At 37.7% G+C, this 25,826-nt stretch overlaps 1 protein-coding gene across 1 annotated transcript in view; it reads left to right on the forward strand.

Moving 5' to 3' along the window:
• Positions 1-13,444, forward strand: part of LOC125159411 (phosphatidylinositol-binding clathrin assembly protein-like) — a 32,473-nt gene extending 19,029 nt beyond the window's left edge. The window contains exons 10-12 of the mRNA XM_047847746.1: positions 215-291; positions 4,670-4,753; positions 13,317-13,444. Of these exons, the coding sequence (XP_047703702.1) occupies positions 215-291; positions 4,670-4,753; positions 13,317-13,444 (289 nt within the window). The remainder of the gene's footprint in view (positions 1-214; positions 292-4,669; positions 4,754-13,316) is intronic.
• The last annotated feature ends 12,382 nt before the right edge of the window (positions 13,445-25,826 follow it).

The following is a 25,826-nucleotide window of genomic DNA, read 5'->3' on the forward strand; positions in this document are numbered from 1 at the left end:
GTTGATTATAATTGACTTATATTATCACATTGTATTAGACAACAAGTCTGTTGACTATTCTCTTTATCACAGATGTATAATTAGTATATAGTTGGATGGATAGATTAATGGATGGATAGATGGTTAAATTAAGGAAATGTATGCTCAGCTGGGTGGGATATATATGATTCTATTTATTTTCCAGTATGCCTCATTTTTCTTGTAATCTTTTAAGTCTTCAGCGCGCATTGGTTCCCCCCATCCCAAATAATCCAGTTGTGAAAACTTCAACAAGCAGAGCTTGGTTCTCAGGTAACCTAACTCGATAATATGATTATGTCAGTAATCACTGAGAACAGGATTAGAGTCTTTAATTATTCTGCTGCTTAACCACCTACTATGTGTGCTGCCTCCTCCTGAAGCAGTCTCTGACCAAGTGGTTTCATTTGTAGGAATTTATTCAATGCATATATTCAGGATTGTGAAATGATATATGAACAGGGATATCCAATACAATAAGAGGCTTGTTTTTATGTATTGAAATAGAAATATTTCCAAGATATATTGTTAAATAAAAAATGAGCAAGGTGTGACACAAAGTATAGTATACTCCTATCTTTGTTTTTAAAACAGAAAAAAGGATATATATGTTTGTAAATTTCTTAAAGAATACTTCTGGAAAGATATACAAGAAATGAATAAAATGCACTGCCTCCAAGAACTTGGTGGTTCATGGAAAGGATGGGTGGGAGAGTCCTCATTGTACACAATTTTGTAACTTGAATTTTGTACATGTAAACAATTACTAATTAAAAGATAAATTTAACAAAGAAACACATACAGTGTGATACCTTGTTACGCTTAACATGGAAGTCCTTTGTAACCTCTTAAGGTTAGTTTGCCTCATACTTAGGTAGTTTGCTGAATTTTCAGGAATTTTGCAAGCTGGTTGATGTCACATTGGTAACTTGAAATTGGCCATGATGGAAGTATTTACACGACAGAAATGGACAAACACTACAAAACAGGCCTTTTGTTTTTCTTGGAGAGCTGGTTGTTACACATTTACTGGCACATGACAGTTCATAATCAGCCATATTCTGTTTTTTTAATGGGTGATTGTGTTTCAATGATGTTACTTAATCCTCTAGTCACAAATCCAGTAATAATGAGCTATATTATCATAGGGTTTATATGTGTTCGAATTAAAGTTCTTAATTTAACTTGAAGACTTAAACTGTATCCATTTTAAATGTTTTTGCTTTTCTTTTGTACATATATTCTTAATGGACAAACCTTCTGCACTTTGAATGGGTAAGTGTGACCAAAACTATGAGGAACATAATAAGTCCTTTGAATGAAACCATATTATAGCAAAAGTGGCACATTTTTGTATAGTATACTCCAAAAGAGTATACATTTTTGTATAGTATACTCCAAAAGAATGACTACTTTGCTGAGTCCCTACGGGAGTCATGAGCACTTATGACAGATGTTACAAGACAGTTAAATATAGTATTTGACAAGCTGTGGATTCAGTCTGATGTGAATGTGAATTCCAAGTCAAGGGTAGGGAGAATGGGGAACTACTACTATGCTATTACAAAGGCCTATGGGTTGCCTGACCCTCATTGCTTGAACCGATTCTACTGACAACCCTATGAGCAGCTTAAACCACTTTTTCTCTCAAATCAATGGTTTAAAGGTACCTGCCATGAAACCAGAGTGCTTGGGTTCAAATTTCACTCTAGCATTCATAGACTGTGTGACTTAGGGCAGACTACTTAACCTCTCTGTACCTCAGCTTCCTGATCCTCATACGGTTGCTCTCAGGATAAATGAATCAATACCTGTAGAATGCTTAGAACAGGGCTTGACCCATGTGTTACTTAGAAGTGCATTTCAAAATTTCATGTATATGGGGAATGGGGATCTTTTTAATTCAGTTTTTCATTTTAATTTCAGTATAGTTAACATGCAGTGTTATATTAGTTCCAAGTGTACAATATAGTGATTCTACGCTTCCATACAACACCCGGTGCCCATCACAAGTGCCCTCCTTAATCCCCATCACCTATTTTACCCATTCGTCCTTCCCACCTCCCCTCTGGTGACCATCAATCAGTCTGTTCTCTAGAGTTAAGAGTCTATTTCTTGGTTTGTCTCTCCTTGTCCTTTGTTTGTTCTGTTTCTCAAATTCCACATATGATGAAATCATAAGGTATTTGTCTTTTTCTGACTGACTTATTTCACTTAGCATAATACTCACTACCTCCATCTGTGTCATTGCAAATGGCAAGACTTTATTCTATTTTTATGGTCAAATAACATTCCATTGTATAGATAAACCACACCTTCCTTATCCATTCATCTATCACTGGACACTTGGGCTGCTTCCATAGCTTGGTTATTGTAGATAGTGCTTCTGTAAGCATACGGGTACATATATCCCTTTGCATTAGTGTTTTTGTATTCTTTGTGAAAATATCCAGTGGTGTGATTACTGGATCATAGGGTAGTACTATCTTTAATGTTTTCAGGAACATTGGTACTGTTTTCCAGAGTGCACCAGTTTGCAATCCCATGAGCAGTGCAAGAGGGTTCCCCTTTCTCCACATCCTCACCAACACCTGTTGTTTCCTGAGTTGTTAATTTTAGCAATTCTGACAGGTGTGAGGTGGTGTCTCATAGTGGTTTTGATCTGTATTTCCCTGATGATGAGTGGTGTTTAGCATCTTTCCATGTATCTTTTGGACATATGGGGATCTTCTAATGATCTTTTTTTGCTACTAAATTGTAGCCTGGTTGCATTATGTCAGAGAACCTTCGCTGTAATTTCAGTCCTTTGGAATTTGTTGATACTTCCTTCATGGCCCAGCATGTAATCATTTTTCTTTTTGGTAGAAGTTTTATGTGCACTGGAAAACCGCATCCTTTTGTTGGTAGATACAGTATTCTGTGTATGTCCGTTAGGCTGAAGTTGTTAATTGTGTTTTTTTTCAGATCCTCTGTATCTTCATTGATTATTTTGTCCACTTGTTCATACAGTTCCTAAGAATCATGTGTGAACATTTCCCTTATTTCCTCATAAACCACATTAAGCACTATTTTTAGCTCGTACACCACTAAATGAGTCTTATTAAAGTCATCAGTCACCTCCACATTGCAAGATCTGATGGTGATTACTCAGGCTTCATCTTGTTGGGTCCCCTCAGTTCATCACTCCCACCTCTTTGATACACTTTCTTAAGTTTACCTATTGGTTTTCTTCTTATGTAACTCTTGGCTCCTTTTTAGACTTTTTTTTTTTTTTTTACTGATTTATCCTCATTTCTCTTCTTTACATATACTTACTCATTCCTAGATGACCTCATCCAGGCTCAAGGCCTTAAACACTGTTTACGTGATAAGGACCCCCAAATTAGTATCTCTAGCTACAGCCATTTCTCTTGGACTTCAGAATTGGTATCCAAGTGTCTATTCGGTGATTTCACTTGAATTGTCTAGTAGGGTTCTAAAACTCAATATGTCTAAAACTAAGCTTCTGATACTCTACCGCAAACCTGTTGGTTTTACCTTCAAAATATATCTAAATGTTGACCACTTCTCACTATCTCCAGTGCTACCACCCTAGTTAACGTTACCATCATCTCTGACCTGTACCACCACAAGGGCTTTCAGACCACCTCCCTGCTTCTTCCCTTGCCCTGCAGTCCTTCTTTACATAACAGGGTGATCTCATTAAAATACCAGATAGGGGTGCCTGGGTGGCTCAGTCGGTTAGGGATCCAACTCTTGATTTTGGCTCAGGTCATGATCTCATGGTTCATGGGATTGAGCCCCTTGTTGGGCTCTGTGCTGACAGTGCAGAACTGGCTTTGGATTCTCTCTCTCCCTCTCTCTCTGCTCCTTCCCTACTCACCCTCTCTCTCTCAAAATAAATAAATTAAATAAATAAATAAATAAATAAACAAACATTACCAAAAACCAGATCATGTCTCTCCTCTGTTCAAATCTCTCCAGTGGCTTCCCCATCTCAGGGAAGTTGGCCTAAGATGGTGGCCTCAGAGTAAAATGCAAAGTCCTTACAATTCTTTACAAGGACCTCAGTTGCCTTTCTGACCCCTTTGATTACTCTAACTTCAGACACATTTGCCTCATTATTATTCCTGAGGGCCTTTGTTCATGCTGTTCTTTCTGCTGGATGCACATGGTTTACTTTCATATACTTTAGGTCTTTACTTAAAAGTCCCCTTCTCAGTGAACTTTTCCTATCTAAAATTTAAATACCCCTCCCCTACCGACATATCATACCTTTCTCTCTGATATTTTTCCCTTAGCACTTACCACAAGCTAACATATGCTTCATTTACCTTGGTTATTTTGTCTCCAATGGAATATATGCTGCATGAAGGCAGGGAGTTTTTTCTTATTTCTTCACTGTATCTTCAGCACTGAGTATGGTATCTAGGAAGTGCTCAATTAAAATGTATTTAATGAGTAACTTAACATGACTTTATTTATAGTCATTAACCTAATAATTTTATGTGCTATTATTTTGTAATGGGAGGTACATATATATCATTACTGTGTTGATATAAATTTGCTTTAGGTTTTCATCTAATTCTGTTTCTTATTTTCAGATTATTTTCCCTATATGATATATTATAACAAACATTATATTCACAAGTCCGCAAACATATTGGAGCCAAACGGCAAGGTGGAAAAACCATTGCAAACAATCTGGATGGCTTGCCTGCTAGCCTTGCAGGAAGTAAGCATCTATTTTTAAATTAATATTTTATATATATATGTATATATATTCATATTTAAATTTATTTTAAGAAAAAGTATACAAAAATAATGTGAAATTTGTTTGTTTTATGAAACAGATCTTAACTTCGGAGAAAGTCCAGTCAACAAGTAAGATTTTAGTATTTAAAAAGTACAGCCAATAATAACATACATGTTAGAGGAAGAGACTCATGAGAATAACAACCAAAAAAGTAATTATTTTAGATTCGATATAGAAATCATTTGTTAAAAAACTCTATAATATGAGAATTTTTTCCTTCAATAATTAATATAGAGAATTTGTTATATACTATCCCAATTTTCGTAGGCGATGTTCTTGGTGAAAGTGTACCATATTATATATTACACAGTTCTCCTCCTACCCCTCTGACAATCCCTTCAATGGTTTATCTGGAGGATCTGTTTTTCTAAGCATGTCTTAAACATTGACATTCCTCGTGGTTTTGTACTCTTGGTTCTTTTCTTTATTATATAGACTCAAGTGACTAATACTTATTTTTTATTTTATTAAACAAAGGCTGTAAAACCACCAGTTGGAACTTCTTGGCATCTTAAGATAATCAGTGTTACTTCAGTGAGTGAATCCCTACATTTTCAGCCAAAAAAACTTCCAAAAGCAGGCAAATGAAAACCAAAGGAAGGCAGAAGTGATAATATTAACAACAAATACTGTGGGATGTAAGTTTAAAAACACTACACAGATTAGGAGGGATACCATTACAATGATAAAAGACACTATGGAGGCACTATTTTGTGTATACACAAAGTTAAATACATGAAACAAAAATTATTAGAAATACATGGAGAATTTAAGAAAAATACAATTATAAGCAGTGATTTCAAACCACCTCTTTCATTATTGGATAGATCTAGTAAGCAAAACGTGAGTAAGGACATAGAGGAATTTGAATAATGCATAATAAATAATAAACCTGAGTGTGCGCACGCACACACACACACACGGAATGTTCATTTTCTTCAAAGCAATCACACCTTGGCAAAAAACTACAGAATTTTACAGGCTATATTCTGTCATAATCTAATGAAATCATAACTCTTTAATAAAAAGTTGACCATGGATCTTAACTATTTATAAGTTTAAAAACATAGTCCAAATGTCCACTGACTGATGAATGGATAAAGAAGGTGTGGTACATATATCCAATGGAGTACTACTTGGCGATCAAAAAGAATGAAATCTTGCCATCTGCAACAACATGGAAGGAATTAGAGTGTATTATACTAAATGAAATAACTCAGAGAAAGACAAGTATCATAACTTCACTCATGTGGAATTTAAGAAACAATGGATGAACATAGGGGAAGGGAAGGAAAAAGAAGATAAAAACAGGCAGGGAGGCAAACCATAAGAGACTCTGAAGTATAGAAAACAAACTGAGGGTTGCTGGAGGGGAGGTGGGTGGAGGGTTGGGCTAAAGGGGTGATGGGCACTCAGGAGGGCAGTTGTTGGGATGAGCAGTTGGTGTCATAGGTAAGTGATGAATCACCGGGCTCTACTCCTGAAGCCAATACTATGCTGTGTGTTAACTAACTTTAATTTAAATAAATAAACAAATAAATAGCCCATAACTTTGCCAAAGAGGAAGGCCAAAGGAAAGTTATCAAACTGTTGAAAGCTAAACTCAGAGGAAAATTTCATCATTGCCAAAAAAGAGAAATTAATAAACATTTAGTTTTTGTCTTAAGAAAATTTATATAAAATTATAAAAAATATATTAGATAAAATTTATAAAGATAAAAGCTCAAATTAGTAAAATTGCAAACAAAAATAAATGCAAAAATTATTTCTTTTTAAAGTCTAATAAAATAAGGTCCCATGACTAAACAGAAAAGAAAATGTAAAAGTGTAACAACATGAAATTGAGAGGGCTGACATGACCACAGATGTAGGCGAGATTAAAATAAGTAAAAGCGAATATTTTATGCAGCGCTGTGGCAACAGCACATTTGAAATTTGGAGTAAATTGATTTCCAAGCAAAATATAAACAAATTCATCCAAGAAGCGGAAACATGCATGGAGCAAACACCACATAAATTTTTAAAAAAGGAATTACAGATCTGCCGATGCATCATGGGTTCCTGGTTGGATTCACAAATAAAATCTAGGAATATATTTAAAAATTACGCTACCTACATAGACTCCTCCTTTTTTTCTTGGAGTGTGCTGTCTGAAACACCTACTGTGGGATGGTAGTGGTAGAGGCGATGTAATGAAAAGTGGATGCATCTGAGACATGTTTCGAAGGTAGAGTTGACAGAATAAGAAGGATTAGGGATGCTGCTTAAGTTTTTGGTTTGAGCTGCTGCATGGATAGTAAAGTCATGTATTGTGATGGGAGAGATTGAAGGAGAAACAGTTGGAGTAGGCAAGTTGAATCAAGCGTTCTCTTTTGACATGTTATGTTTCAATTATGTATGAGACATCTAAGAGGTAGACATAGAAGTCTGGATATTAGAGCTAGAGCTAAAAACTGCGGTAGTTATTTTTTTTAAGATTTTTAAAAAGTATTTTTAAGTAATCTCTACACCCAGTGTGAGGCTCGAACTGACAACTCTGAGATCAAGAGGCACATGCTCTTCCCACCGAGCCAGCCAGGCGCCCCTAAACACTGTGGTGGTTAAAGTCATAAGGCTTGATTTCTTCATCTTGGTAGAGAGTAAAGAGGATAATGGTAGGTCCAGAAGTGAACTTTGAAACATCATAATATTATAGGGATTTAACTGAAAGGTTAAAGTGTCAAGAATTGAGGAAAATGAAGCACAAACAATGGATCAGAAATAAGTGTAACATTGGACCTTAAAATAATAACACTGGAAGCTAGAAGAAAATACTTCACCCTGTTAAAAATTTTAGTGAAATTTATTTCTAGTCTAGAAGTTTGTACTCAGACAAGCTCCCAACCAAATGCAACAGTTAAATAGACATTTTTAAAACTCAAAAAATGCAAAAAAAAAAAAAGGACTTACCATGCACCTTTGCTCAGGAGTCTCCTACAAGGTGTGCTGCAAGAAAACAGAAAACTAAGAAAGAGGAACACATGGGATTCAGGGAAACAGAGTCCTACTGAAGTGAGAGGTGGAAGGAATTCCCAATATAGCAACAATGGAAATCCCAGGGTGATATTTGTACAATTGGCCTAGAGAGCAGGTTAGATTGGAACAGAAGGATATAGAGCTCCAAGAGAGATGTCTTCAGGAAAAAAAATCTTTCAACTTGAGATAGTTATTATTTCCACTAGATCATAAGCTCTATGGAGGCAGATGTTTTCATCTGTTTTATGTATCCTAAGCACTGAGAATACTGTCTGGCACCTAGTAGATATTTAATGGATATTTGTTGAATGAATGCAATGAATCCACACTTCACATATGAGCAAATTGAGATACAGAAATTCTGTAACTTGCCCAACCTTACACAGTTAGAAAGTGGCTGAAGTGGGATTTGAACCCAGGCAGTCTTGCTCTAGCGTCAGGGCTATTAACCTCTGTAGTGTTTTTATATTTACATATATAAGGTGTACACACACACACACATCTCTCTCTCTCTCTCTCTCTCTCTCTCTCTCTATATATATATATATATATATATATATATACTAGGTTTCAAAGATGTAGATGTGGAAAGGTGGGAGGGGAAGTAGGGTATGGTGTGAATGACAAATCTTCCAAAGGAAATCAATAGTGTCTAACTTCTAAATTAAACTTATCAATTAAGATATAGTAGTATAGACATTCTTTTTTAGAATTATGGATTTAAATACCATGAAGAAAAGAGTGGCTACCTTTGGGAAGGGGAAGTGGTGACTGATGTTTCTGGTTTTAGATCTTTTTGTATTATTTGACTTTTTAAACTGTGTATCACTTAGATAAAAATTAAACTTATATAAGTCAAATGACAAATATGGAATAAACAGGAGCTTTTAGGACAAGAACATAAGCATTTGTTTCCTTTTCTTTCTATTTATTATCATATTTATATAAAATATTCTCTATCTAGTATTATTTATTCTCCTAATAACTTTAATTCATAAAGAAGATAGGTAAATCCCATTTTACAAGTAAGAAAAGAAGTTCCTTAATGAAGGTTACACAGCTAGTGAATAGCCTCGTGGGGCTCAGAACTCAACACTTCTGCCTCTTACCTTAGTGCCACTTCGACCTACCACCCTGGGAGAATACTAGTTTTTTCTCTAGATAAACTATTAAAATAGCTTAGAATAAAATGTATTCACTCAAGTCACTTTTTTATGCATAACTGCTACCATTGAATTCTTTTCGTGAACTCAAAACCCAGCAGAAACATTTAGTTTTGTAATGATAACTTAATTTCATCTACAAAACAGCCAATGGGCTTCTTTTGGCTTTGTTTTGTGACTTCATGTTTAAATGGTAGATTTGTCATTCTTCAGAGTGGGCTGATTTATAAATCCCATCTTAGATCTGACATGAAGTGGCCTCAGACTTCAGACAAGGAAATTACTGGTGGAATGAAGTGGCAGCTGAATACCTACACGTGCACATCAACCATCTGGAACCATGTTTCCATTCCTCTGGTACATCACATGGTAACGTTTCTTACGTATTATTACCTAGAATGCTAGAATGGTGGTAGTAGATCCAAAGATTTGAGAGACAGAGAGATTTGAGAGAAGGTCGCTAATAGATTCAAAGTTGAAATATGGGTCCCCAATAAATTATCTGCAATTCTAAAATTCAAAAAGCTCCAGAAAGCAAGTTTTTAGTTGTTGTTGTTAAGTTCGCAACAAACTCTTTTGGCTGCAAAACTTTACCTGAACCACAAAGAGGCTGTCATCATTATTTATGGAAGTATAGATATTCACACCTAAATTTTGCATTTGGATTTTGCTGCAGAAATATTAATGTGGTACAGGGTACTATTCCAGCCCCCCAACCCCCAGGGTGTTACCAGTATGGTCTTTGTGTAATTTCTAAATTATTTTTCCAAAAATTAGAAAACATTTTGAATTCCAAAGCACATTTGGCCCCAAGGGCTTAAGGATGTGGACCTATGCTATTTTTATATGATTTTGCTTTAATATTGGTCCAATGATATAACAAACTGTATGTTAACTCTTGAGCACCTAGTGACTTCGGTTTTCCTAATATGCAGCTGAGGTGTGTTCTAGGAGTGAGAATTTTGAGAGGTTTGGGGAAACAGGAAGAAGTAATTTCAAAATGTGCTGAGGAAAGGCGTGGCTGCACTGCTTCCTGGAGGACACAGATGGCTAAGGACCTAGAAAGGTCACAGCAAGGAGGTTTTGGGCTCGGATTAATAAGGAAAAAATGAAGAAACATTAACAGTTTGGGTCAACTTTAGGTTCATAAAGCTATTAATAGTATTCCCTTATTTTCCTTTAAATGGCTACAAAGTCTGGTGATTTCCATTCATTCTTGATATTGGTGAGTTGTATCTTCTGTTTCATCAAGCTTGTTACACTTATATCAAACAACCAACTTTCAGTTTCATTGCATTTTCTCTACTGGTTTTCTCTTTTTAATTGTATTGATTTCTGCTTTCTAAATTTATTTTTTATTTTTTAGAGAGAGTGTGCATGCATGTGTGTGCTACTGGGGGAGGGGCAGACAGGGAGGGAGGGAGAGAATCCCAAGTAGACTTCACACTCAGCACAGAACCCGATGCAAGGCTCGAACTCCTGAATTGTGAGATCGTGCATGACCTGAGCCAAAATTGAGTTGGATGCTTAACCGACTGAGCCACCCAGACGCCTCCTGATTTCTGCTTTTATATTTGTTATTTCCTTCTTTCTGTTTGATTTGAGCTTATTTTGCTCTTCTCCTCTGAGTTTCTTTTTTTTTTTTAATTTTTTTTTCAACGTTTATTTATTTTTGGGACAGAGAGAGACAGAGCATGAACGGGGGAGGGGCAGAGAGAGAGGGAGACACAGAATCGGAAGCAGGCTCCAGGCTCCGAGCCATCAGCCCAGAGCCTGACGCGGGGCTCGAGCTCACGGACCGTGAGATCGTGACCTGGCTGAAGTCGGACGCTTAACCGACTGCGCCACCCAGGCGCCCCTCTCTGAGTTTCTTAAGATAGAAGTTTAGATTATTGATTAATACCTTTCTTCCTTGTAATATATTGTTTAATGGTATAAAACTCCTGCTAGGCCCCGATTTAGATGTTTTACTTTCATTTTTTTCCAGTTCAATATATTTTTAATTTCTCTTTGACTCATAGATTACTTACAGGTATGTTGTTTAATTTCTAAGTGTTGGAAGATTCTCTTGTTATGCTTTTAGTATTGAGTTCTAGTTTAATTCCTTTATGGTCAGAGAAAGTATGTTGTATGCTTTAAATTCTTTTAAATTTATTAACTTTTGATTTATAACACAGGATATGGTCTATCTTAGTGACACTCCATGAACACTTGATGATGTGTATTCTACTGTTGTTAGGTGGAATGTTCTATAAATGTCAGTTAGATCCTGATGTGTTTATATTTAGGTTTGACATTTTTATTTTCTGTTTGTTCCCCCTATTCATTGTCATTGTTGTTGTTCCACTGTTTCTTCTTTCTTGCCTTCTTTTGGGTTCTTTGAATATATTTTAGAATAGTATTTCATTTTAATTTATATGTTGTGATTTGGACTATATCTCTCTGTATGGTTTTTTAGTGTTTGCTCTAGCAGGTACAAAACACATACTTTTCACAGTCCATTAGATTCAAAATTTTACCATTTCAATTGGAATGTAGAAACATTAGCACCATATAGGTCCCTTACCTTCCTCTTTTTTACGTTAGAGTTGTCTGTACATACGTTACACTCAGAAGACCGATCAATCTTACACCTTTTGTAGAACTCAAGAATGGGAGGATAGCCTATATAATATCTACTCATATATTTGCCATTTCCGTTGCTCTTCCCTCATTCCTGATATTCCAAGTTTCCTGCTAGTATAATTTCCCTTTTATATGAAGAACATCGATTAGCAATTCTGGCAATTCTGGCTATGAGTTCTCTTATTTTTCCTTCATTTGAGAATGGCTTCATTTCACCTTTATTACTAAAACAGCTTTTACTGGATACATAATTCTGGAGTAACAGTTCTTTTCTTTCAGCATTTGAAAAAATGGGCCACTTCCTTCTGGCCCCATGGTTTCTGATGAAAACTCCACAGTCATCTGAATCATTTGTTCCCCTATAGATATTGTAAAATTTTTCTTTCAATATATTTTGTCTTTCATTTTCAGAAGTTTTAATGTGATGGCATGGATTTGGGGGATTTGTTCTGTTCTAGTTTGTACAGCTTCTTAAATATGCATTTGTATATCTTTTCAGCACTCCAGTCGTTCTCTTCCCCTTCTGAGACTCTAAGAACACAAATATTAGACCTTTAGATGGTTGTTCCACTAGTCCCTGAGGCTCTTTTTGGTTCTTTTGAGTCTTTTTTTTCCGTTCTCCAGAATGAATAATTCTATTGGTCTGTCTTCAAGTTCAGTGAATCTTTCTTCTGTCATCTGCATTCTGATATTGAGTCCGTTGATTGGGCATTTTTATATCAATTATTGCATTTTTCAGTTCTGAAGTTTCCATTTGGCTTTTTCCTGTTTCTTCTGTCTCTTTGCTGATGCTTTGTATTTTAACTTTTATTTCAGGGGTGTTCATGATTACTCATTCAAGCATTTTTATAATAGCCACTTTAAAGTCTTTGTCAGATATTTTTATAATAGCCACTTTATTTATTTTTTTAATATATGAAATTTATTGTCAAATTGGTTTCCATACAACACCCAGTGCTCATCCCAAAAGATGCCCTCTTCAATGCCCATCACCTACCCTTCCCTCCCTCCCACCCCCCCATCAACCCTCAGTTTGTTCTGTTTTTTTTTTTAATATATGAAATTTATTGTCAAATTGGTTTCCATACAACACCCAGTGCTCATCCCAAAAGGTGCCCTCCTCAATACCCATCACCCACCCTCCCCTCCCTCCCACCCCCCATCAACCCTCAGTTTGTTCTCAGTTTTTAAGAGTCTCTTATGCTTTGGCTCTCTCCCACTCTGACCTCATTTTTTTTTCCTTCCCCTCCCCCATGGGTTTCTGTTAAGTTTCTCAGGATCCACATAAGAGTGAAAACATATGGTATCTGTCTTTCTCTGTATGGCTTATTTCACTTAGCATCACATGCTCCAGTTCCATCCACATTGCTACAAAGGGCCATATTTCATTCTTTCTCATATAATAGCCACTTTAAAGTCTTTGTCAGGTAATTTCGCCATCTGTGTCATCTTATCATTAGTGTATGTTGATTACCTTTTTGTCATGCAAATTGACACATTCATGGTTTTCTTCACGTACCAAGTAATTTTGCATTGCATCCTGGACATTTTGCCTATGACTTTGACTCCAGGTCTTGTTAAGTTTTACGAAGAATGTTAATACTTGTGTTGTAGCAGGCATATGACCTGGTCAGGCATAAGCTGCACATTCTGCCTCCTTCTCTGGCCTGTGCTTCCAGGGTCAGCCCACTTTCCACAGCCTTTGCGCTACTGTTCTGGCCCTTCCTGCATGTGCACCGCCCAACAGTCAGCCTGGGATCTGGGTGTTGGTCTCTCCCCTGTGATCATTCTTCGGTATGCTCATTGAGATCAGATCTACCAGTGTGTTTTAACTTTCATTTGTTTGCATGTAATTTTTTTTATATTCTTAACCAAAACTTTATTTAAAAAAATGTTTTAGTATAATTTATTGTCAAGTTAGCTAACATACAGTGTATATAGTGTGCTCTTGTTTTCGGGGGTAGATTCCCATGATTCATTGCTTACATACAACACCCAGTGTTCATCCCAAGAACTGCCCTCCTCAATGCCCATTATCCACTTTCCCCTCTCCCCCACTCCCCATCAACTCTCAGTTTGTTCTCTGTATTCAAGAGTCTCTTATGGGTTTGCCTCCCTCTTTTGAAACTATTTTTCCCCTTCCCTTCCCCCATGGTCTTTTGTTAAGTTTCTCAGGTTCCACATAGGAGTGAAAACACATGATATCTGTCTTTCTCTGACTGACTTATATAACTCAGCATAACACCTCCAGTTCCATCCATGTTGTTGCAAATGGCAAGATTTTATTCTTTCTCATTGCCAAGTAGTATTCCATTGTATATATAAACCACATCTTCTTTATCCATTCATCAGCTGATGGACATTCAGGCTCTTTCCATGATTTGGCTATTGTTGAAAGCGCTGCTATAAATATTGGAGTATAGGTGCCCCTATGAATTAGCACTCCTATATCATTTGGATAAATTCCTAGCAGTGCTATTGCTGGGTCATAGGGTAGTTCTATTTTTAATTTTTTGAGGAACCTCCACACTGTTTTCCAGAGCAGCTGCACCAGTTTCCATTCCCACCAACAGCCCAGGAGGATGCCCATTTCTCCACATCCTGGCCAACATCTGTTGTTTCCTGAGTTGTTAATTTTAGCCATTCTGACCAGTGTGAAGTGGTATCTCACTGTGGTTTTGATTTGTATTTCCCTGATGATGAGTGATGTTGAACATCTCTTCATGTGTCTGTTGGCCATCTGGATGTCTTCTTTGGAAAAAGTATCTATTCATGTCTTCTGCCCATTTCTTAACTTGATTATTTGTTTCTTGGGTGTTGAGTTTGGTAAGTTCTTTATAGATTTTGGATACTAACCCTTTATCTGATATATCATTTGCAAATGTCTTCTTCCATTCCATAGGTTACCTTTTAGTTTTGTTGATTGTTTCCTTTGTAGTGCAGAAGCTTTTTATCTTGATGAGTCCCAGTAGTTCAATTTTACTTTTATTTCCTTTGCCTTCAGAGACGTGTCGAGTAAGATGTAGTAAGTTTTTATTTCTTCTTTGATTTCTTCTTTGACCTATTCATTGTTTAGTAGCATGTTATTTAACCTCTATGTATTTGTGGGCTTTCCAGACTTTTTCTTGTGGTTGACTTCTACTTTCATAGTGTTGTCGTCAGAAGAGTTGCATTTTATGACTTCAATCTTTTTGAATTTGTTGAGACCTCTTTTGAGAACTAATATCTATTCTGGAGAATGTTCCCATGTGCCCTTGAAAAGAATGTTTCTTTTGGGGTGGAATGTTCTGAATATATCTGTTAAATCCATCTGTTCCAGGGTTCCTGGGTGGCTCAGTTGGTTGAGCGTCTGACTCTTGATTTCAGCTCGAGTCATGATCCCAGGGTCATGGTATTGGGCACCACGTTGGCTCCACACTGAGCGTGGAGCCTACTTGGGATTCTCTCTCTCTCTCTCTCTCTCTCTCTCTCTCTCTCTCCCTCCCTCCCTCCCTCTGTCTCTCTCTCTCTCTCTCTCCCTCCCTCCCTCTGCCACTCTCCCCTGCTTAGACACACTCTTCCTCTAAAAAAACCAAAAATCTGTTCCAAAGTGTCATTCAAAGCCACTGTTTCCTTGTTGATCTTCTGTTTGGATGATCTTTCCATTGATGTAAGTGAGATGTTAAAATTCTCTAATATTATTTGTATTACTATCACTCAGTTTCTTTATGTTTGTTATTAACCATTTTATATATTTGGGTGCTCCCATGTTGTATGCATAAATATTTACAATTGTTATATCTTCTTGGATCATCCCCTTTATGATTATATAATTTCTTTTTTTGTTTCTTATTACAGTCTTTGTTTTAAAGTCAATTTTGTATGATGTAAGTATAGCTACCCTGACTTCCTTTTGACATTACTTTCTTGAGGCAAGGGAAATAAAAGCAAAAATAAACTATTGGGACTACATCAAAATAAAAAGCTTCTGCACAGTAAAGAAAACAATCAACAAAGTAATCAGCAACCTACAGAATGGGAAAAGATATTTGCAAATGACAGATCCAATAAAGGGCTAGTATCCAAAATCTATAAAGAAGTTATAAAAATCAACACCTAAAACTGAATAATTCAGTTAAAAAATGGCCAGAAGACATGAACACACACTTCTCTAAGAAGACATACAGCTGGCCAACAGATGAAAAGATGTTCATCATCACTCACAATCAGGGAAATGCATAATCAAAACTACAATGAGATATCACCTCACAACTGTCAGAATGGCTAAAATTAGCAACACAGGAAATAACAGATGTTGGCTAGGATGTAGAGAAAGGGGAACCCTCTTACACTGTTCATGGGAATGCAAAGTGGTACAGCTAGTCTGGAAAACAGTGTGGAGAGTTCTCAAAAAGTTAAAATAGAGCTTCCCTATGATCCAGCAATCGCACTACTAGTTATTTACCCCCAAAATACAAAAACACTAATGCAAAGGGATACATGCACTACTAGGTATATTACAGCATTATTTACAATATGCAAATTATGGAAGCAGCCCAAGTGTCCCTCTATACAAATGGATAAAGAAGATGTGGTATATATCTACCATGGAATATTATTCAGCCATGAAAAGAATGAAGTCTTCCCGCTTGCAGTGACATGGATGAGTTAGAGAGTATTCTAATTGAAAACCTAATCCTAAATCAGACCCTTACTCTAATCCCTAACTGCTAACCAATAACCCTTAACCCTAAGCTCTCACCTTGGCCATAACCCTCTACCTAAACTCATCCTTCTGTAGAGGTCTTTGAACTGCAGGACAGTAGGCCCATACCACCACCATGGCCCTATCCCTGACTCTTATTCCAGGCATAAACTAAACCCATGATCTGAAAAAATAAAACATTTGATGTGTATATACAACGAAATATTATTCAGCCATAAAGAAGAAGGAAATCTTGTCATGTCATCTTAACCCAAACCCTAACCCCTAGCCCCTAACCACTAACCCTAAGCCCTCACCCTGACCGTGACTCTCGCCTTACTTATCCCTCTGGAGAGGTTTCTGAACTGAGGGACAATAGGCCCATACCCTCACTCCAGCCCTTACCCTAGCCCTATCCCTTATTCCTCTTCTGAACCCTACTCCAAAATATGAGGAAAGAAAAGATCCATATTACTCAGCTATAAAAAAGAATGAAATCTTGCCCTTGCACCAACATGGATGGAGCTAGAGAGTATTATTCTAATCAAAATAAGTAAGAGAAAAACAAATACCATACCATATACCTCACTCATATGTTGAGTTTAAGAAAGAAAATAAACAAGCAAAGGGGAAAAAAGAGAGGCAAACCAAGAAACAGACTCTTACTGATAGAAAACAAACTGATGGTCATTAGAGGGGAAGTGGGTGGGACATGGGCTGGAGGGGTGATGGGTATTAAGAAGGGCACATGTTGTGATGAGCACTGGGTGTTGTATGTAAGTGATGAATCTTTGAATTCTACTCCTTAAACTAGTATTACATTGTATGTTAACTATACTGGAATTAAGATTAAAAAAAAAAAACTTAATAAATAAAGATCAGATCTACCCCTGCAGGGGTGAGGAGAAGCGGACCATGACCCCAGTAGTTCATAAACAGCTTCCCTGTGCTTTTGTATCTCTGCTCTCTCTCCAGTATTTTCCAGTTTCCTGGGACTCTCATTCTTTTTCCTCTGGCCCCAAAACCCCTCACTTCTGTGACTGAGACAAGTCAGGGTTCCAAGTGGTGGTGGTAGGACAGAATTAAAAAAAAAAAAAAAAAGTTTTTATCCCTCCCCTCACAGAGCCACAGCTCCCCCTAATGGAGAAGAACATTTCTCTCCCTCAGATATTTGGCTCTTCCAGTTTTCCCTGCAAGCCACTTTTGCTGCCAAGATAGCAAGTAGGATTGCCTGGGATCTGGGGTGTGAGAGAATACAGTATGGGGGACTTTCTGACTTTCTCTGAGCTTTAGAAGTTCTCACGCAGACCGGAGCTAGACTTCTGGAGTTTCCTCTCATCTGTACAACAGTGATATCTTCCAGGTTTTAGGCTGCTTTGAGTCCAGTGTGGGGATAGTGGAAGGGAAAAATGATGAATCCACTGCCAGTTCAGTGGTACTTCTGATTTGGGATTTTTTTTTCCTGATCCACCTGCTGATACTTACTTTCCAGTGTTCTAATAGCTGCTCAGGCATGCGACCCAGCTTTTATACTTAGGTGCTCAGTAGGAAAGGCAGGTTGCCTGTGCTGACTAGATTTTAACTGCAACTAAAGCCCAATCCTTGGCTTTTACCTTGAGTTTAGTAAGTATATTTTATGTAACTATGGGTATATTTGGATATTCCTATTATAGGATATCTTCCCTCCTATTTTTGTTTCCCCCCCCCCTCAGTTTTGGCCTTCTTTTGCAATAATTACATTCTTTTTTTCCTCCTTTCACTTTTTCCCCTGTCAACTTCTGAAGTTATACACTATTCTGCTATCCTTCTGTTTCCCTAGAGACTACAGCATGCATAGTTAAACTATGGAAGTCTAAAGTTAGTAATTTCTTCTGAAACGACATAAGGACTTAGGAAACTTGAATTTTGATCATACTCCCTGCTGACTTAATATGTTATTTTTGTAAGGTATTTTACTATTATCTTCTTAAAACTTTTTTATTGTGGGGGCGCCTGGGTGGCGCAGTCGGTTAAGCGTCCGACTTCAGCCAGGTCACGATCTCGCGCTCCGTGAGTTCGAGCCCCGCGTCGGGCTCTGGGCTGATGGCTCGGAGCCTGGAGCCTGTTTCCGATTCTGTGTCTCCCTCTCTCTCTGCCCCTCCCCCGTTCATGCTCTGTCTCTCTCTGTCCCAAAAATAAATAAAAACGTGGAAAAAAAATTTTTTTTTAAATTAAAAAAAAAAAACTTTTTTATTGTGGTAAGATACATATAACATAAAATTTACCATCCTAACAATTTTAACTGTACAATTCAGTGGCATTAAATGCATTCAGAATGTTGAGTGGTGACTACTTTTCTGTTTTCTGTGCCTATCAAGTTGACTATTCTAGGTACTTCATTCTAAGTGGAGTCATACATTATTTGTCCTTTTGTGTGTGTCTTATTTCACTTAGTGTAATGTCTTCAAGATTCACCCATACTGAAAAAAAAGATTCATCCATATTGTAGCATGTCTCAGAATTTCATTCTCTTTTAAGGCTAAATAATTTTCCATTGTATATATTTACATTTTCTTTGTTCATTCATCCATTGATGGACACATTGGTTGTTTCCATCTTTTGGTTATTATGAATAATGCTGCAGTGAACATTGGTGTGTAAGTATCTATTTGAGTTTCTGCTTTCAGTTCTTTGGGTATATACCCAGACGTAGGATTGCTGGATCATATGATAATTCTATGCTTAATTTTTTGAGGAATTGTCATACCATTTACCCCAGTGGCTAAACCACTTTCTATTCCCCCAGCAGTGCATGAGTGTTCAACTTCCCAACTAACTCACCAACACTTGTTTTCTGGATTAAAAAAATATATATTATAGCCATCCTAATGGGTGTGAACTAATATCTCATTGTAATTTTGATTTTCATTTCCCGAATGATTAGTGATGTTGAGCATCTTTTCATGTGCTTTTTTGCCTTCTGTATATTTTCTTTGGAGAAATGTCTATTCAAAACTTTTTGCCATTTTTTAAAAAGTTTATTTATTTATTTTGAGAGAAAGAGAGAGCACAAGTGAGGGAGGGGCAGGGAGAGAGGAAGAGAGAGAATCCCAAGCAGGCTCCACACTGCCAGTGCAGAGCCTGATACAAGGACCGAACCCACCAAACCCCCGAACCGTGAGATCATGACCTGAGCCTAAATCAAGAGTCCTATGCTTAACAGACTGAGCCACCCAGGTGCCCCAACCTTTTGCCATTTTTGAATTTGGTTATTTGCTTTGTTGTTGTTAAGTTGTAGGTGTTCTTATATAGATATATGAGATATATGAATAGCAAATATTTTCTCCCATTCTTTTCATTCCCTTGATAGTGTCCTTAAATGTACAAAATTTTTAGTTTTCATGAGGTCCAATTTATCTATTTTTTTCTTTTGTTGCTTGGACTTTTGGTGTCATGTTGAAGATTTCATTGCCAAATCTGATGGTATGAAAGTTACTCCCTATGCTTTCTTCAAAGATTTTTTATAGTTTTACCTCGTAAGTTTAGGTGTTTGATCAATTTGGAGTTAATTTTTGTATATACTGTGAGGTCAAGGTCCAAACTTACTGTTTTTCATGTGACTATCCAGTTGTCTCTGCAGTATCTGTCGAAGACTGTCCTTTCCTTATTGAATGGTCTTGGAACCCTTGTCAAAAATCAATTGACTAGATATGTGAGGGTTTTTTCTGTACTGTCTCCTATTTCATTGGTTTATATGCCTGTCTAGTCCTAAATTTTTCATGTTCAAAGAAAGATCATTGCCCTGGGTATAAATGGTTTACTATATTTGCTCTCAATATTAAATATGTAGCAGAATTTCTTCTGTATAATATTTCTTATTAAATATTAGTAGAAAACATACTATGTAGTAACTGACACTTTTCTTCAAAGTACTACCTCCAGGGGCCTATCCAGTGACTTCACAGCAAGTGCCTATATAGAATGGTAAGAAAAAACCCTTTTAGGATATCAAGAGTGGGAGATATATTTAAACAACTTTTAAAAATGTTTATTCTTGAGAGAGAGAGAGAGAGAGAGAGAGAGAGACAGAATGTGAGTGGGAGAGGGGCAGAGAGAGAGGGTGACACAGAATCCGAAGCAGGCTCCAGGCTCTGAGCTGTCAGCACAGAGCCCAGTGTGGGACTTGAACCCACAAACTGTGAGATCATGACTTGAGCCGAAGTCAGATGCCCAACCGACTGAGCCACCCAGGTGCCCAAGAGTGGGAAATATATTTAAAATTCTCCATGGCTTGCACTAACAGAAAAAAAAACATGATACAGATAATTAAAAATGGAAGGTAATTGATCCACATCCTTTCCTTGCATTGGAAAAAGAAATGGCAGCCCTTTGAGATATGATATCGCAAAGGCTTTATGAGAAAGGAACCCTAGAAATGGGGAAGAGATGGGATTTGTGGCAGTGCAATAATTTAGAGAAAGCTGTTCCAGAATTAATAGATAATCCAAAATAGGAATAATCAATATGCACATAATGGAGATATAAGTATAACTTACTTTACATTCTTGGTTTGAGTTATGAGCTACTGTTTGCTGCTGGTTTTTCTCCTTTACAGCAGGGATTTTTGTTGTTATTTCATTTTGTTTTGTTTTATTTGCCATTTTGCTCTCTGGGATCATTTCCACTCTTCATTAAGCAGGTAAAAGAAAAGTGAAATGTAATAAGGCTGAATTTGTTGTTGTTGTTCAAGACTTGCAATGGGAGAAATTGTTAAGATGAGCAGAATGTCTGGAGATTTTCTGATTTCAGGTTTTTCATCCAACCTGTTTCTAACTCATTTTAGTCCATTATTTCTGTTCTGCCTATTTGGCAATGTTTTCATGATTTAAATTTTTTCTTTACTTGGTTAAAAATTGTTTGCAATCAGCAGTTCCCCTTTTTATAGCTTCAGTGCACTCCATAAATGTCATGTGATATAATACAGTTAATTGAAACTGTGAGGTCATTCAGTCTACATAGCCTCACCACCAATTAACTCATGTTTTTTTGTTGGTGGTGTTAATTTGGAAAAACATTAAAAATACAGGAAAGTACATAAGATAATAGCCATCCATACCTCAAAGTCCTGAATTACTAAATGTTAGTATTTTGTCATAATTTTTTCAGATAATTTTTAATGATAATGATGTTATTTTACAAATAACAGCAAAATAATCTTGGCACACCTCCAGTGCTAGTCACCTTCCACCCCTCCAGAGACAATGACTGTGATGAATTTTATGTGTGGCCTTCCAGAACATTTCCATTCTTTTGCTATGGAAAAATATATACTATTATTTTATATGATTTTTAAAAATTGATTATGATCAGTATCATTTTGTACTTATTACCGAAATTTTTTTTCTTTTTGCTTTTAAAAAAATTTTTTTAATTGAATTTTTTAAAATTTATATCCAAATTAGTTAGCATATAGTGCAACAATGATTTCAGGAGTAGATTCCTTAGTGCCCCTTACCCATTTGTCCCATCCCCCCTCCCCCAACCCCTCCAGCAACCTTCCATTTGTTCTCCATATTTATGAGTCTCTTCTGTTTTGTCCCCCTCCCTGTTTTTGTATTATTTTTGCTTCCCTTCCCTTATGTTCATGTGTTTTGTCTCTTAAAGACCTCATATGATGGGGCGCCTGGGTGGCGCAGTCGGTTAAGCGTCCGACTTCAGCCAGGTCACGATCTCGCGGTCCGTGAGTTCGAGCCCCGCGTCGGGCTCTGGGCTGATGGCTCAGAGCTTGGAGCCTGTTTCCGATTCTGTGTCTCCCTCTCTCTCTGCCCCTCCCCCATTCATGCTCTGTCTCTCTCTGTCCCAAAAATAAATAAACGTTGAAAAAAAAAAAAAGACCTCATATGAGTGAAGTCATATGATTTTTGTCTTTCTCTGACTGACTAATTTCACTTAGCATAATACCCTCCAGTTCCATCCATGTAGTTGCAAATGGCAAGATTTCATTCTTTTTGATTGCCGAGTAATACTCCATTGTCTCTATATACCACATCTTCTTTATCCATTCATCCATCGAGGGACATTTGGGCTCTTTCCATACTTTGGCTATTGCTGATAGTGCTGCTATAAACATGGGGGTGCATGTGTCCCTTTGAAACAGCACACCTGTATCCCGTGGATAAATGCCTGGTAGTGCAATTGCTGGGTCGTAGGCTAGTTCTATTTTTAATTTTTTGAGAAACCTCCATACTGTTTTCCAGAGTAGCTGCACCAGCTTGCATTCCCATAAATTTTGTTTTTAATCTTTATGAGAGAGAGAAAGCAAGGGAGCAACAGAGAGAGAAGGAGACGCAGGATCCAAAGCAGGCTCCAGGCTCTGAGCTGTCAGCACAGAGCCTGACATGGGGCTTGAACTCACGATATGTGAGTTCATGACCTGAGCCGAAGTCAGATGCTTAACCGACTGAGCCACCCAGGTGCCCCACCGAAAATTTTCTCAAAAGAATTCTGTATATGCTATGTTACTACTTCTTTTCCTCTCATTCTCTCTTGAACTTATTACAGTAAGGACTCTGCCTGCCCCCATCGTTCTTCTTTCAGTCATGTGTGACCTCAGTATTACCATAACCATGGCTATGTTTCAGTCCACATCATGTCTTACCAGTGGTATTTGATACAGCTGACCACTCCCCACTCCTCGAACTGCTCTTTTCACTTGACTTCTAGGACATCATACTCTCAACCCATTGTTCCTTTTCAGTTTTGTCTTTCCCATCACCGAATACTTGAGTGCCCCAGAGTCAATCTCTGAGCACCTTCTCTATCAACATTCATTCCCTCGGTGACCCCATCTACATCATGACTTTAGACGTACATTCATACGCTGATGATTCCCAAACTTGTATCACCAGTGTAGAGCTCTTCCCTGTTACCAATGTATATATCCAACTGCTTAATTGACACCTTCACCTGGATGTGCAATTGGCATCTCAAACTGTACAGATGCAACACTGAACTCCTGATCTCCCCAAAGCTGTTCTACTCACAGCCACCCTAATCATAGCTGATGGCAACTTTGTCTTTCTAGGTGCTCAGGCCAAACACGTTGGAGTCCTCCTTGATGCCTTTCTTTCTTTTGCTCCATAAATGATTGGCTTACAGAATAAGTTAGATCAAGCCACTCAGGTGCAACTGCCCCTGCTCCCGTTTCCCTGGGAGTAAAAGCCACGGTTCCCCATGGTCTCTCTGTCTTCATATCCTGGCACTTTTGCCTTGCTTAGTTCATTCTAGGCACAGGACTTCCCTGCTATTCTTGGAGCACACCAGGCACCCTCCCAGCTCAGGGTATTTGCAACTTTTTATGCAAAAAAGTGCTCACAGCACTATTTTCCTAGATACTCATTTTGCCCACTACCTTACTTCCTTCAGGGATCTGACCAAATGAGTCCATTCTTGACTACCCTATATAAATAGCACCCCACTATTACCCAATGAGTTACTTTTCTGTCCTTATCTTACTCAACACTTCTATCACTCAGCCAGCATGTACTCATTAAGCATCTACTATGTTCTAGGTACTGTTTTAGGAAAGGGGATATAGCAATAATCAAAAGGAACAAAAATCCATGTCCTTGTGGTATGTACATTCTAATGGAAGGGAGTACACACAATAAATAAATAAGGTGAGTTTCTTCACATTCTATGAAGAAATTTAAAGCAGGGAAGAGTAAGAGTATTGGGGTAGGTTTCCATTTTAAATAGGCTGGTCAGCGAACACTTTATTGAGAGTATGACTCAGTCTTGAGTAGAAAACTGAAAGAGCAGAGGGAATAGGCCACATGGAAGATCAATTCCAGGGAGAGGGAATCGTCGGTGCAAAAGCCCTGAAGAGTGTCATGAGAGAGTAGATAAGATCACCTAGGAGTCAGTGTAGATCTTTAGTAACACAGATCCAAACAGTGAGCCCTGGGATGGCCTGTCATTCACGGAGCAGGGAGATGCAGAGGAACTTGCAAAGGAGGTAGAAAAGGAGTGGCTGTGGGCGCCTGGGTGTCTCAGTTGGTGAAGCATCTGACTTCAGCTCAGGTCATGATCTCACGGTTCGTGAGTTTGAGCCCCACGTTGGGCTCTGTGGTGACAGCTCAGAGCCTGGAAACTGCTTCAGATTCTGTGTCTCCCTCTCTCTCTCTGCCCCTCCCACACTCACACTCTGTCTCTCTCTCTGTCTCTGTTAACAATAAAATAAACATTAAAAACATTTTCAAAAAAAAGGGGTGGCCAGTGAGGGAAGAGGAATGCTTCTTGAAACACTCTTAGATTTGGAAACACCATACTCTCTTAGTTTTCCTCCTACCTCATACCTGTTTTCTTTTCTTTTAATTCTAGGTTCTTAAAATATTGTTTTTATTTGAGTACAGTTGACACACAATGTTACTTTAGTTTCAGGTGTACAACTTAGTGATCTGACAAGTGTATACGTTATGCTGCCATCTGTCATCACACAACACTATTACAATATCATTGACTATATTCTCTGTGCACTTTTATGTCGACCTTTTATTCCCATGACTTATTCATTCCATTGCTAGAAGCCTCTATCTCCCATTCCCCTTCACCCATTCTGTCCCTCCCTCCCCCCCTCCCCTATGGCAACTGTCAGTTTGTTTTCTGTATTTGCAGATCTGATTCTGCTTTTTATTTGTTGTTTTGTTTTGTTTTAGATTCCACATATGAGTGAAATCACATGGTATTCGTCTTTCTCTGTCTGACCTATTTCACTTAGCATAATGCCCTCTAGGTCCATTCATGTCGTTGCAAATGGCACAGTCTCATCTTTTTTTTTTTTATGATTGCATAATATTCAATCTTCCTTCTCTGCTTGTCTATCGATGGACACGTGGGCTGCTTTCACATCCTGGTTATTGTCAATAATGCTGCAGTAGACACAGGGGTGCATCTATCTGTTTGAATTAGTGTTTTCATTTTATCTGGGTAAATACCCAGTAGTGGAATTACTGAATCATATTCTGGTTCTATATTTAACTTTTTGAGGAATCTCCACACTGTTTTCCACAGTGGCTGCACCAGTTTGCATTCCCACCAACAGTGCACGAGCGTTCCTTTTCCTCTGCATCCTTGCCAACACTTGTTGTTTCTTGTGTTTTTTATTTTAGCCATTCTGACAGCTGTGAGGTGATATCACATTGTGGTTTTGATTTGCACTTCCCTGATGGTGAGTGGTGTTGAGCATCTTTTCATGTGTCTGTTGGCCACCTGGATGTCTCCCTTGGAAAAATGTCTTTTGCAGGTCTTCTCATTTTTTAATTGGATTGTTCGGGGTTTTTTGGTGTTGACATTTATAAGTTCTTTGTATATTTTGAATATTAACCCCTTATCAGATATGTCATTTACAAATATCTTCTCGCATTCAGTTGGTTGTCATTTTGTTTTGTTAATGCTTTCCTTTGCTGACTTCACAGCTCTTTTAAGTCTTCATTTGGACTTCTCTGTGCAACTTCTATAATTCACT

Source organism: Prionailurus viverrinus, unplaced genomic scaffold (genome assembly GCF_022837055.1).
Source record: "Prionailurus viverrinus isolate Anna unplaced genomic scaffold, UM_Priviv_1.0 scaffold_49, whole genome shotgun sequence".
In the NCBI taxonomy this organism is placed as follows: Eukaryota; Metazoa; Chordata; class Mammalia; order Carnivora; family Felidae; genus Prionailurus; species Prionailurus viverrinus.